The sequence below is a fragment of the Oncorhynchus mykiss genome, chromosome 19 (genome assembly GCF_057628025.1).
Source record: "Oncorhynchus mykiss isolate SJ-2025 chromosome 19, ASM5762802v1, whole genome shotgun sequence".
Taxonomy (NCBI): Eukaryota; Metazoa; Chordata; class Actinopteri; order Salmoniformes; family Salmonidae; genus Oncorhynchus; species Oncorhynchus mykiss.
This window is the reverse complement of record NC_143040.1, coordinates 71,389,250-71,403,635: the sequence shown is the minus strand read 5'-3', so window position 1 is coordinate 71,403,635 and position 14,386 is coordinate 71,389,250. Positions and strand designations below refer to the sequence as shown.

Sequence of the window (14,386 nt, the reverse complement as noted above, 5' to 3'; positions counted from 1 at the left end):
AGAGATGCAGACACTGGAAGAGCCACGCCCCTGGAGCTGGTCAGCCACAGAGCCACGCCCCTGGAGCCGGTCAGCCACCGAGCCACGCCCCTGGAGCCAATCAGCCGCAGAGCCACGCCCCTGGAGCCAATCAGCCACAGAGCCACGCCCCTGGAGCCGGTCAGCCGCAGAGCCACGCCCCTGGAGCCGGTCAGCCGCAGAGCCACGCCCCTGGAGCCGGTCAGCCACAGAGCCAGGCTGCCATTAGCAACTAAATTATCCTTACAACTTCTTCTGATTTAAAAAAATGATCGGTTCAAGGACATACATCTGGTGTATTAGAAGCAATTATTGGTACCATGATAGTCTTCAAAACGTATTTTTATTCCCACGAAGATTGACATTTTTCCATTTACTCTAATGGGGCTTGCATTGTTTTCTACAAACAATGCCTGCAGTACCGCAGTCGGCCTTGAACTGCCGTGGGGGCAGTTGTTCCCCCCTGGATTCAAACCAGAAATCATCTGATTACCGTCCCACCTTCCTAACAATGAGGCTACTGCAGAGACAGAGCTTCTATTATATAATTATTATATATATATATATATATTATAATTATAGACCAGCATGCTCTACAACCCCCTCTGCTTCACTGTGCTAATCTAGTAATGTTATTTATTGTGATCTAAAAGGCAAAACGGATCCTACGTCAGCACTCCTACGCTGTGACGCTTGACACATAACAGCCACTGATCGGGTTTGCTTGCAGTGTGCTCCTCCTACCTGTAGATGGCAGCGTGTGTCGAGCAAGCGTTCGTTATCCAGGCTGTTGGCTCTCTCGTTCTGTGGTCTGTTGGGCTGGCGCTCCTTTAGGGAAGTACTTCTCCCTCTCCTCCCTGCCAATTTAGCTTCCTGCCTGGAGAAGACACCAGAACACTAAAGTGAGGACAGAAGGGGGCTTGTTTTCTTCAGGTAGAGGAGAAGCGAAAGGAAGATGATGGATTTGAATTAAGGAGTATGGAATGACACAGGTAGAGAGGTGTGACCCTAAATGAGTAGAGGGCAGGGCCGGCTCTAGGGGGGGGATGCAGGTTCGGGAGTTGCCACCCAAATGATTCTGGTCGAGTCATGTTAAACTACAAAATTCCAGGACATTAGCTCAGAAAGACAAAGACAAAGACTGTCTTCCCACCAAAAGTTCTGTCTTCCCACCAGTAAAAAGAGGGGAAAAAGAGCAATTGTTTCTTCAATTGGAGAAAAAGAGAGAAGGACATGTGGTGTTTGAGCTAGAAATTATGGAAGACAAAAGGTTGGGAGGTGTGAGGGAATTCTCAAGAGCAAGGAACCTACGACCTGAAGAAGGCTGTTAAAGCCAAAACGTTTGTGTATGCTACCCCGATGTCGTAAAAAAATGCTTTTTAACGTTTAAAAAAAATGAATTAAGCCTCATGACATCTTTAATAATCCCAGAGAGCATGGTCGGCTGGATGGAGAGATGTTGAGAGTGGACCAGTCATACTTTAATAATCCCAGAGAGCATGGTCGGCTGGATGGAGAGATGTTGAGAGTGGACCAGTCATACTTTAATAATCCCAGAGAACATGGTTGGCTGGATGGAGAGATGTTGAGAGTGGACCAGTCATACTTTAATAATCCCAGAGAACATGGTCGGCTGGATGGAGAGATGTTGAGAGTGGACCAGTCATACTTTAATAATCCCAGAGAACATGGTCGGCTGGATGGAGAGATGTTGAGAGTGGACCAGTCATACTTGAATAATCCCAGAGAGCATGGTCGGCTGGATGGAGAGATGTTGAGAGTGGACCAGTCATACTTTAATAATCCCAGAGAGCATGGTCGGCTGGATGGAGAGATGTTGAGAGTGGACCAGTCATACTTTAATAATCCCAGAGAACATGGTTGGCTGGATGGAGAGATGTTGAGAGTGGACCAGTCATACTTTAATAATCCCAGAGAACATGGTCGGCTGGATGGAGAGATGTTGAGAGTGGACCAGTCATACTTTAATAATCCCAGAGAGCATGGTCGGCTGGATGGAGAGATGTTGAGAGTGGACCAGTCATACTTGAATAATCCCAGAGAGCATGGTCGGCTGGATGGAGAGATGTTGAGAGTGGACCAGTCATACTTTAATAATCCCAGAGAGCATGGTCGGCTGGATGGAGAGATGTTGAGAGTGGACCAGTAATACTTGAATAATCCCAGAGAGCATGGTCGGCTGGATGGAGAGATGTTGAGAGTGGACCAGTCATACTTTAATAATCCCAGAGAGCATGGTCAGCTGGATGGAGAGATGTTGAGAGTGGACCAGTCATACTTTAATAATCCCAGAGAGCATGGTCGGCTGGATGGAGAGATGTTGAGAGTGGACCAGTCATACTTTAATAATCCCAGAGAGCATGGTCGGCTGGATGGAGAGATGTTGAGAGTGGACCAGTCATACTTTAATAATCCCAGAGAGCATGGTCGGCTGGATGGAGAGATGTTGAGAGTGGACCAGTCATACTTGAATAATCCCAGAGAGCATGGTCGGCTGGATGGAGAGATGTTGAGAGTGGACCAGTCATACTTGAATAATCCCAGAGAGCATGGTCGGCTGGATGGAGAGATGTTGAGAGTGGACCAGTCATACTTGAATAATCCCAGAGAGCATGGTCGGCTGGATGGAGAGATGTTGAGAGTGGACCAGTCATACTTGAATAATCCCAGAGAGCATGGTCGGCTGGATGGAGAGATGTTGAGAGTGGACCAGTCATACTTTAATAATCCCAGAGAGCATGGTCGGCTGGATGGAGAGATGTTGAGAGTGGACCAGTCATACTTGAATAATCCCAGAGAGCATGGTCGGCTGGATGGAGAGATGTTGAGAGTGGACCAGTCATACTTGAATAATCCCAGAGAACATGGTCGGCTGGATGGAGAGATGTTGAGAGTGGATTGGAGAGAAAAATAAATGCTGTTGCCACCTTTCTCTCCTACCAAGGTGCACGGACTGAAGCAAGCTGAAGGTGTGAAGATGCAGTATCTAGCGGAGGTTTGAGAGAGGGAATCAGAGGCTCTTTCTCAATCCATCTTTCCTCGATTCCTTGCATCCTGTCTTCTCGCCTCCTCAAAACACACTGGATGAGAAGGTCTGAAGAGAGGGACCGTGGACCGTCTCCTCCAATACGCTTGAGAAGGAAGAGATAATATGCGAGGAATCATTGAAAGATTAACTGAAAGAGTTAGCCAGTATTTACCACCTGTTGGAAGGGATGATGAGGGACTCGGTCTTCTTCATCTTGCCAGTAGGGGGCAGTTTCTCCAGGAAGGTGTCCATGTTGTCCATCTCCAGCTCTGTAGTGGGGGTCACTGCCTCTGGTTGCTCCTCCTGCTGGAACGGAGCAAAGACAGGGATAAGACACAACGGCAGTTGGTAGTATCTAGTTTCTTTTGTTATTTACAGTGGGGCAAAAAAGTATTTAGTCAGCCATCAATTGTGCAAGTTCTCCCACTTAAAAAGATGAGAGAGGCCTGTAATTTTCATCATAGATACACTTCAACTATGACAGACAAAATGAGAAAAAAATATACTTATTTTCCACCATAATTTGCAAATAAATTCATTAAAAATCCAACAATGTGATTTTCTGGATTTTTTCCCCTCATTTTGTCTGCAATAGTTGAAGTGTACCTATGATGAAAATTACAGGCCCCTCCCATCTTTTTAAGTGGGAGAACTTGCACAATTGGTGGCTGACTAAATACTTTTTTGCCCCACTGTATATAGGTTACTCTCACTAGCTAGGTATCCAATTGGTGACAGATTTTCATGTGAATATTCTACAATCTGCATGAAAACAATTTGCACATTTTCCCACTAGAGATCTGCTTCCATCAACAACAACAACAACAACAACAAATTGTAGATAAAAGTGCATGATGACGTAGTGCACATAAACATTTATTTTGCAGTAAAATTAAAATGTACCACATAAAATAAAATAAATTCTACTTTACTGATGGTTTTGACCCACTGAATGTTGTGTTATATAGCGAACGTGTCTACTCTGATATTGGTCCCTGTGTGCTCTAGCCATCAGCTCGCAGATACAGCGCGGGTATACTCTACATAATGAGATTATTATTCGACTAAGGACTGAGATCATTTTAAATTTCCCAAACGGCAGTCGAGCATCGATCTTCACGTCACCAGAATAACACCCTAAATATTTATTGGAAAGGTACATGAAGCTCATCGTACACTTTCACCACCCTGTAAAGTTCATCACAACATATCGAGTGACTCCATGTTTACTTCAATATGACGGTTATATATATATATCAATATTTGCGCATAAAGGAGTATCCACTGCAATTTATCTCATTATTAATTTTACAAACACAAAAAGATCCCACCTTGTCTAGCGTATTTTGTTTTGTCGACATTTGGAAAGTTTACCGACAAAATGTTCTGTTTCCATCAGGTCTGTCGTGAAATGTTTTAATCTGACAATTACTTTACTGCCATAAAAATGTTGAGTGAGATAAAAAAAATAACCTGACCACGACCCAGTGACCAGGGGCTAATAGTGCTACAGTATCTACCATTAAATGGATGGATGGCAGTTGTTTGAGAATACTTACAAGAGAAGCGCTATCTGAGACATTGTCCACCTGGAATTTGTCTCCACTGCTCTTAGTCTTGTCTGGGTCCATCTGCAGGGAAAAGGGAACAGAGGAGGATTACAATTTACGAGGGAGGTGGTATAGCAAGAACAGTATAGCTACAACGCTATAGCTACAACACATTAGCTACAACACATTAGCTACAACAGTATAGCTACAACACATTAGCTACAACAGTATAGCTACAACACATTAGCTACAACAGTATAGCTACAACACATTAGCTACAACGCTATAGCTACAACACTATAGCTACAACACTATAGCTACAACGCTATAGCTACAACACATTAGCTACAACGCTATAGCTACAACACTATAGCTACAACACTATAGCTACAACACTATAGCTACAACACTATAGCTACAACACATTAGCTACAACACATTAGCTACAACACTATAGCTACAACACTATAGCTACAACACTATAGCTACAACACTATAGCTACAACGCTATAGCTACAACACTATAGCTACAACACTATAGCTACAACACTATAGCTACAACACTATAGCTACAACACATTAGCTACAACGCTATAGCTACAACACTATAGCTACAACACTATAGCTACAACACTATAGCTACAACGCTATAGCTACAACACTATAGCTACAACACTATAGCTACAACACTATAGCTACAACACTATAGCTACAACACTATAGCTACAACGCTATAGCTACAACACATTAGCTACAACGCTATAGCTACAACACTATAGCTACAACACTATAGCTACAACACATTAGCTACAACACATTAGCTACAACAGTATAGCTACAACACTATAACTACAACACTATAGCTACAACGCTATAGCTACAACACATTAGCTACAACAGTATAGCTACAACACATTAGCTACAACAGTATAGCTACAACACATTAGCTACAACAGTATAAGTAACAGTATAGCTAACAGTTTAGCCAACAGTATAGCTAGCACAGTATAAGTAACAGTATAGCTAATAGTATAGCTAACAGTATAGCTAGCAGTATACAGTTGAAATCAGAAGTTTACATACACCTTAGCCAAATATATTTTAACTCTGTTTTTCACAATTCCTGACATTTAATCCTAGTAACAATTCCCTGTCTTAGGTCAGTTAGGATCACCACTTTATTTTAATAAGAATGTGAAATGTCAGAATAACATTTGAGAGAATGATCTATTTCAGCTTTTTATTTCTTTCTCATCCGTAGTGATTCAGTCAGTGGTTCTCACCGGACTTGGTGGCTCTCGGTGACTCCGACTGCTGTGGACGCTGCCAATATCTGTCTGAGAACTGGAGAGGGAGAGACCCTCAAAATATGGCCTGTGAAAGAGAAAGCATCGGAAATAAATAAATCTGAAAAGAGTCACTGGGGTCCCTCATTGCCCTGAAATATGTCTGTGGTGTAGACTGCTATGGTGTCACGAGAGTCTACCGCCATATCTCTGGGCTAAAATCGCTTTAATAAACAAGACGAAAGGGCACATAAAAACACACACTGATAGCTCTCCTCCCACTCACTTGAGTTTAGGTTTCGGGGTGCTGAGGACACTGTCGTCATCGTCTAGTTCCGGTCCACTGTCACTGGGGTTCTCTAGGTCCAGACTCTCGAGGTCCAGATCCTCCTCTACCTCTGGAGGGGGTTCTGCCGGGTCCTGCTCCGAGTCCAACACCTGGAACATTCAGAGAGACGCAGAGACACACACACACGCACGCACACACACACGCACACACACACGCACACACGCACACAGAAAACGCAAAAAGATAGAAAGACACAGAGACAAGAAGTAAGAATACTTTATATTTGCATAAATCTACTGAGCAAATTAATGAAAAGGACCGTAGCAGTTTGAAGTAAGTGATATGACACTTAGAAATTCTTAATGTTACTAAGTTTAAAACAGAGTATCAGGGTTGGGTTACCTCGTTTAAAACAGAGTATCAGGGCTGGGTTACCTCGTTTAAAACAGAGTATCAGGGCTGGGTTACCTCGTTTAAATCAGAGTATCAGGGTTGGGTTACCTCGTTTAAAACAGAGTATCAGGGCTGGGTTACCTCGTTTAAAACAGAGTATCAGGGTTGGGTTACCTCGTTTAAAACAGAGTATCAGGGTTGGGTTACCTCGTTTAAAACAGAGTATCAGGGTTGGGTTACCTCGTTTAAAACAGAGTATCAGGGTTACCTCGTTTAAAACAGAGTATCAGGGTTACCTCGTTTAAAACAGAGTATCAGGGTTACCTCGTTTAAATCAGAGTATCAGGGTTACCTCGTTTAAAACAGAGTATCAGGGTTGGGTTACCTCGTTTAAAACAGAGTATCAGGGTTGGGTTACCTCGTTTAAATCAGAGTATCAGGGTTGGGTTACCTCGTTTAAAACAGAGTATCAGGGTTGGGTTACCTCGTTTAAAACAGAGTATCAGGGTTACCTCGTTTAAAACAGAGTATCAGGGTTGGGTTACCTCGTTTAAATCAGAGTATCAGGGTTGGGTTACCTCGTTTAAATCAGAGTATCAGGGTTGGGTTACCTCGTTTAAAACAGAGTATCAGGGTTGGGTTACCTCGTTTAAATCAGAGTATCAGGGTTGGGTTACCTCGTTTAAATCAGAGTATCAGGGTTGGGTTACCTCGTTTAAAACAGAGTATCAGGGTTGGGTTACCTCGTTTAAAACAGAGTATCAGGGTTGGGTTACCTCGTTTAAATCAGAGTATCAGGGTTGGGTTACCTCGTTTAAATCAGAGTATCAGGGTTACCTCGTTTAAAACAGAGTATCAGGGTTGGGTTACCTCATTTAAATCAGAGTATCAGGGTTGGGTTACCTCGTTTAAATCAGAGTATCAGGGTTGGGTTACCTTGTTTAAAACAGAGTATCAGGGCTGGGTTACCTCGTTTAAATCAGAGTATCAGGGTTGGGTTACCTCGTTTAAAACAGAGTATCAGGGTTACCTCGTTTAAAACAGAGTATCAGGGTTACCTCGTTTAAATCAGAGTATCAGGGTTGGGTTACCTCGTTTAAAACAGAGTATCAGGGTTACCTCGTTTAAAACAGAGTATCAGGGTTGGGTTACCTCGTTTAAAACAGAGTATCAGGGTTGGGTTACCTCGTTTAAATCAGAGTATCAGGGTTGGGTTACCTCGTTTAAATCAGAGTATCAGGGCTGGGTTACCTCGTTTAAATCAGAGTATCAGGGTTGGGTTACCTCGTTTAAAACAGAGTATCAGGGTTACCTCGTTTAAAACAGAGTATCAGGGTTGGGTTACCTCGTTTAAATCAGAGTATCAGGGTTGGGTTACCTCGTTTAAATCAGAGTATCAGGGTTGGGTTACCTCGTTTAAAACAGAGTATCAGGGTTACCTCGTTTAAAACAGAGTATCAGGGTTGGGTTACCTCGTTTAAATCAGAGTATCAGGGTTGGGTTACCTCGTTTAAATCAGAGTATCAGGGTTGGGTTACCTCGTTTAAATCAGAGTATCAGGGTTGGGTTACCTCGTTTAAATCAGAGTATCAGGGTTGGGGTCAATTCCATTTAAATTCCAGTCAATTAAGGAAGTACACTGAAAGTCCAATTCTCTTCAATGCGTTTCAACGAGGAACCTTTAGAATTGGGTTTAATTTCTGAATTGACTGGAAAATAAATGGAATTGACCCCCACCCTGGTTAGTACAACAGCTGGACATGTTGTTACCTCATTGACCCCAACCCTGGTTAGTACAACAGCTGGACAGGTTGTTACCTCATTGACCCCAACCCTGGTTAGTACAACAGATGGACAGGTTGTTACCTCATTGACCCCAACCCTGGTTAGTACAACAGCTAGACAGGTTGTTAACCCTGGTTAGTACAACAGCTGGACAGGTTGTTACCTCATTGACCCCAACCCTGGTTAGTACAACAGCTAGACAGGTTGTTACCTCATTGACCCCAACCCTGGTTAGTACAACAGATGGACAGGTTGTTACCTCATTGACCCCAACCCTGGTTAGTACAACAGCTGGACATGTTGTTACCTCATTGACCCCAACCCTGGTTAGTACAACAGCTGGACAGGTTGTTACCTCATTGACCCCAACCCTGGTTAGTACAACAGATGGACAGGTTGTTACCTCATTGACCCCAAACCAGGTTAGTACAACAGCTGGACAGGTTGTTACCTCATTGACCCCAACCCTGGTTAGTACAACAGCTGGACAGGTTGTTACCTCATTGACCCCAACCCTAGTTAGTACAACAGCTGGACAGGTTGTTCCCTCATTGACCCCAACCCAGGTTAGTACAACAGCTGGACAGGTTGTTACCTCGTCTGAGACTCGGAACCTCTTGATCAGGGCCACCAGTCTCTGTTTAAAGTTCTGCTGCTAAAAGAGGACACAGAAAAAAATACTCATCAAAACAGACAGACCCATCACAAAAACCTAGCCTGGGTCTGTTTACACGTGGAATAATAACACACACACACAGACTGGTACCAAGGCTAACAACAACCGGGAGAGTAATCAGTCGCCTCTAAAGGATTTCCAACAACAAATATGTCACTTTTTTGGGAGGGGGACCGAACTAAATTAACATAGAAATGTGAGTTCTAGATCTGTCACTCATTGAAAGGATGTCTGAGAAGGCAGATATGTTCTATGTGCTCTATTTCTATGCGTCCTGTCCTTAAGTTAGTTTGTTTTTCTTTTTTTTTCGGTTTACAACAGCTTTCAAACAGCTGAAAATATGACATTTTTGGGGATATTGTAAATACATTTTTGGGGACATTTTTGGGGATATTGTAAATACATTTTTGGGGATATTGTAAATAAATTTTTGGGGATATTGTAAATACATTTTTGGGGATATTGTAAATACATTTTTGGGGATATTGTAAATACATTTTTGGGGATATTGCAAATACATTTTTGGGGATATTGTAAATACATTTTTGGGGATATTGCAAATACATTTTTGGGGATATTGTAAATACATTTTTGGGGATATTGCAAATACATTTTTGGGGAAATTGTAAATACATTTTTGGGGATATTGTAAATACATTTTTGGGGATATTGCAAATACATTTTTGGGGATATTGTAAATACATTTTTGGGGATATTGCAAATACATTTTTGGGGATATTGTAAATACATTTTTGGGGATATTGTAAATACATTTTTGGGGATATTGTAAATACATTTTTGGGGATATTGTAAATACATTTTTGGGGATATTGTAAATACATTTTTGGGGATATTGTAAATACATTTTTGGGGATATTGTAAATACATTTGTGGGGATATTGTAAATACATTTTTGGGGATATTGCAAATACATTTTTGGGGATATTGTAAATACATTTTTGGGGATATTGTAAATACATTTTTGTAAATACATTTTTGGGGATATTGTAAATACATTTTTGGGGATATTGTAAATACATTTTTGGGGATATTGTAAATACATTTTTGGGGATATTGTAAATACATTTTTGGGGATATTGTAAATACATTTTTGGGGATATTGTAAATACATTTTCGCAGCGGATTAGATGGTACAGAAATATGTCTGTATATGTCTGTATAAAATACAGAAATGTCTGTATATGTCTGTATAAAATACAGAAATATGTCTGTATAAAACCCCTGAAGGAAGTGGGACCATGTTAAATAAAGGTGAAATAAAAACCATGGCAACGCTGCCGTTTGACCAGCAGGTAGCATCTTAGGCAGAAAAAAACAACAACAACAACAACAAAACACGCTGGGATATTGTGAATTACCACCGGACGCTTCTTGTTTTTTTAGCAGGAAACAAATCTCAAACTAAAACATTGTATCTAATCTTATTTCCAATAAAAATTAAGATAAGGCTTATTCATAAGGCTAAGCTTGATGAGAATGCAAAAAAAAAAAAAAAAGTTGTCTAGATGACTTTGCTACCATCTCTTACCCTGGTAATTGAGGCAGTCCTCACGATAGACCTCCTGTGCTTCTTTGGTTTCCTCACATCATACTCGTCATCCTCAAGGTCCTGGGGATAAACATGTAAACAGTATACTGGGTTAAAACACAACCAGGGCAGGTTGTCAAACATGTACAGTCGTGGCCAAAAGTTTTGAGAATGACACAAATATTAATTTCCACAAAGTTTGCTGCTTCAGTTGTCTTTAGATATTTTTGTCAGATGTTACTATGGAATACTGACGTATAATTACAAGAATTTCATACGTGTCGAAGGCTTTTATTGACAATTACATGAAGTTGATGCAAAGAGTCAATATTTGCAGTGTTGACCCTTCTTTTTCAAGACCTCTGCAATCCGCCCTGGCACGCTGTCAATTAACTTCTGGGCCACATCCTGACTGATGGCAGCCCATTCTTGCATAATTAATGCTTTGAGTTTGTCAGAATTTGTGGGTTTTTGTTTGTCCACCCGCCTCTTGAGGATTGACCACAAGTTCTCAATGGGATTAAGGTCTGGGGAGTTTCCTGGCCATGGATCCAAAATATTGATGTTTTGTTCCCCGAGCCACTTAGTTATCACTTTTGCCTTATGGCAAGGTACTCCATCATGCTGGAAAAGGCATTGTTCGTCACCAAACTGTTCCTGGATGGTTAGGAGAAGTTGCTCTCAGAGGATGTGTTGGTACCAATCTTTATTCATGGCTATGTTCTTAGGCAAAATTGTGAGTGAGCCCACTCCCTTGACTAGGAAGCAACCCCACGCATGAATGGTCTCAGGATGCTTTACTGTTGGCATGACACAGGACTGATGGTAGCGCTCACCTTGTCTTCTCCGGACAAGCTTTTTTCCGGATGCCCCAAACAATCGGAAAGGGGATTCAGAGAAAATGACTTTACCCCAGGCCTCAGCAGTCCAATCCCTGTACCTTTTGCAGAATATAAGTCTGTCCTTGATGCTTTTCCTGTAGAGAAGTGGCTTATTTGCTGCCCTTGTTGACACCAGGCCATCTTCCAAAAGTCTTTGCCTCGCTGTGCGTGCAGATGCACTCACACCTGCCTGCTGCCATTCCTGAACAAGCTCTGTGCTGGTGGTGCCCCGATCCCGCAGCTGAATCAACTTTAGGAGACGGTCCTGGCGCTTGCTGGACTTTCTTGGGTGCCCTGAAGCCTTCTTCACAACATTTGAACCACTCTCCTTGAAGTTCTTGATGATCCGATAAATGGTTGATTTAGGTGCAGCAATATCCATGCCTGTGAAGCCCTTTTTGTGCAAAGCAATGATGATGGCATGTGTTTCCTTGCAGGTAACCAAGGTTGACAGAGGAAGAACAATGATTCCAAGCACCACCCTCCTTTTGAAGCTTCCAGTCTGTTATTCAAACTCAATCAGCATGACTGAGTGCTTTCCAGCCTTGTCCTCATCAACACTCACACCTGTGTTAAGGAGAGAATCACTGACATGATGTCAGCTGGTTCTTTTGTGGCAGGGCTGAAATACAGTGGAAATGTTTTTGGGGGATTCAGTTCATGTGCATGGCAAAGAAGGACTTTGCAAATAATTGCAATTCATCTGATCACTCTTCATACCTTTCTGGAGTATATGCAAATTGCCATCATACAAACTGAGGCAGCAGTTTGTGAAAATTTATATTTGTGTCATTCTCAAAACTTTTGTCCACGACTGTACAGTATAACAACCAATTTCCAAGGTGTATTCACTAGGAAGTCAACAAAAGCCAACAAACAGAACCAAACAGAAGCCCACAAACAGAACCAAACAGAAGCCCACAAACAGAACCAAACAGAAGCCCACAAACAGAACCAAACAGAAGCCAACAAACAGAACCAAACAGAAGCCAACCAGAAGCCAACAGAACCAAACAGAAGCCAACAAAGCCAAACAGAAGCCCACAAAGCCAAACAGAAGCCAACAAACAAAACCAAACAGAAGCCAACAAAGCCAAACAGAAGCCAACAAACAGAACCAAACAGAAGCCAAACAGAAGCCAACAAACAAAACCAAACAGAAGCCAACAAAGCCAAACAGAAGCCAACAAACAGAACCAAACAGAAGCCAAACAGAAGCCAAACAGAAGCCAACAAAACCAAACAGAAGCCAACAAAGCCAAACAGAAGCCAACAAACAGAACCAAACAGAAGCCAAACAGAAGCCAACAAAGCCAAACAGAAGCCAACAAAGCCAAACAGAAGCCCACAAAGCCAAACAGAAGCCAACAGAACCAAACAGAAGCCAACAGAACCAAACAGAAGCCAACAGAACCAAACAGAACCAAACAGAAGCCAACAAAGCCAAACAGAACCCAACAGAAGCCAACAAACAGAACCAAACAGAAACCAAAATAATGAAATGTGGAAGGACTACCTGAATTTGTCTAATAGAAATGTATTTTGTTGCAAAAAGGTTTTTCCTTTCGCTAACCTTTTTGTTACGTTGCAAAACTAATGAATACACACCCCTTGATGTGTTTCCCCTGTCTGTTCGGCCTCAGCGAGGATAATGTATTGGACTGTATTTGTACTGACCTGACCCTGAACAGCATCATCGCTGGCCTCTTGCTCTGAAGAGAAACTCTCATACTCCTCCTCTGAATAGGTATCTAGAACACACACACACACACACACACACACACACATTAACCTAATACTGCAGGAGCAAGCTGGAGAATATCACGTCACAGGCTGCCAGGGTTGTTAAATCATTCATCCATTTTTTTATTATGGTGTTCAGATTTCACAAAGCAGTAATGCAGTTCAGAATACTACATGGCACTTTGGTAAAGAGCTCTTTGATACAATTTCATGTAATTGGCGCCTGCTTCATGCAGAGAAAATGTACCTTACAAGATTAACTACTAGCCTCTGCCCAGTGCTCTGCTCAGTGCTCTGCCCAGTGTTCTGCTCAGTGCTCTGCTCAGTGCTCTGCCCAGTGCTCTGCCCAGTGCTCTGCCCAGTGCTCTGCCCAGTGCTCTGCTCAGTGCTCTGCTCAGTCCTCTGCCCAGTTTTCTGCCCAGTGCTCTGCTCAGTGCTCTGCCCAGTGCTCTGCTCAGTGCTCTGCCCAGTCCTCTGCCCAGTCCTCTGCCCAGTCCTCTACCCAGTGCTCTGCTCAGTGCTCTGCCCAGTGCTCTGCCCAGTGCTCTGCCCAGTGGATTCCGATGGAAACATGGTCTGAGACTTCTGTCGATACGCATCTGTCCATTTCATCTACTGTTTTACCAGGCTGCCAGAAAGGCTGATTCTGATGGAATGGGACCATGCTGTGTTACATGACTGTTAATCCAAACTAGAGCAGAGAGCTGTACTGTGTCAAAGCCTACCTGAGTAGAAGCACCGTATTGGGTCAAGGCTGCCTACCTCAGTACCATGCCTGAGTAGAAGCACCGTATTGGGTCACAGCTGCCTACCTCAGTACCATGCCTGGGTAGAAGCACCGTATTGGGTCACAGCTGCCTACATCAGTACCATGCCCAGGTAGAAGCACCGTATTGGGTCAGAGCTGCCTACCTCAGTACCATGCCTGGGTAGAAGCACCGTATTGGGTCACAGCTGCCTACCTCAGTACCATGCCTGGGAAGAAGCACCGTATTGGGTCACAGCTGCCTACCTCAGTACCATGCCTGGGAAGAAGCACCGTATTGGGTCACAGCTGCCTACCTCAGTACCATGCCCGGGTAGAAGCACCGTATTGGGTCACAGCTGCCTACCTCAGTACCATGCCTGGGTAGAAGCACTGTATTGGGTCACAGCTGCCTACCTCAG

The 14,386-nt window shown here is 42.9% G+C and overlaps 1 protein-coding gene across 11 annotated transcripts in view; it reads right to left on the bottom strand.

The window, feature by feature from the left end:
* Positions 1-14,386, bottom strand: part of pacs2 (phosphofurin acidic cluster sorting protein 2) — a 114,211-nt gene that overhangs the window by 23,129 nt on the left and 76,696 nt on the right. For 3 of the 11 annotated variants that reach the window (XM_090211671.1, XM_090211667.1, XM_090211674.1), the window contains exons 6-13: positions 13,154-13,227; positions 10,596-10,676; positions 8,966-9,025; positions 6,190-6,341; positions 5,901-5,991; positions 4,627-4,698; positions 3,240-3,373; positions 763-895 (exon numbers count right to left, since the gene is read on the bottom strand). In XM_090211671.1, the coding sequence (XP_090067797.1) occupies positions 763-895; positions 3,240-3,373; positions 4,627-4,698; positions 5,901-5,991; positions 6,190-6,341; positions 8,966-9,025; positions 10,596-10,676; positions 13,154-13,227 (797 nt within the window). The remainder of the gene's footprint in view (positions 1-762; positions 896-3,239; positions 3,374-4,626; positions 4,699-5,900; positions 5,992-6,189; positions 6,342-8,965; positions 9,026-10,595; positions 10,677-13,153; positions 13,228-14,386) is intronic. The other 8 variants (XM_090211672.1, XM_090211668.1, XM_090211675.1 and 5 more) reach the window with 3 other exon arrangements.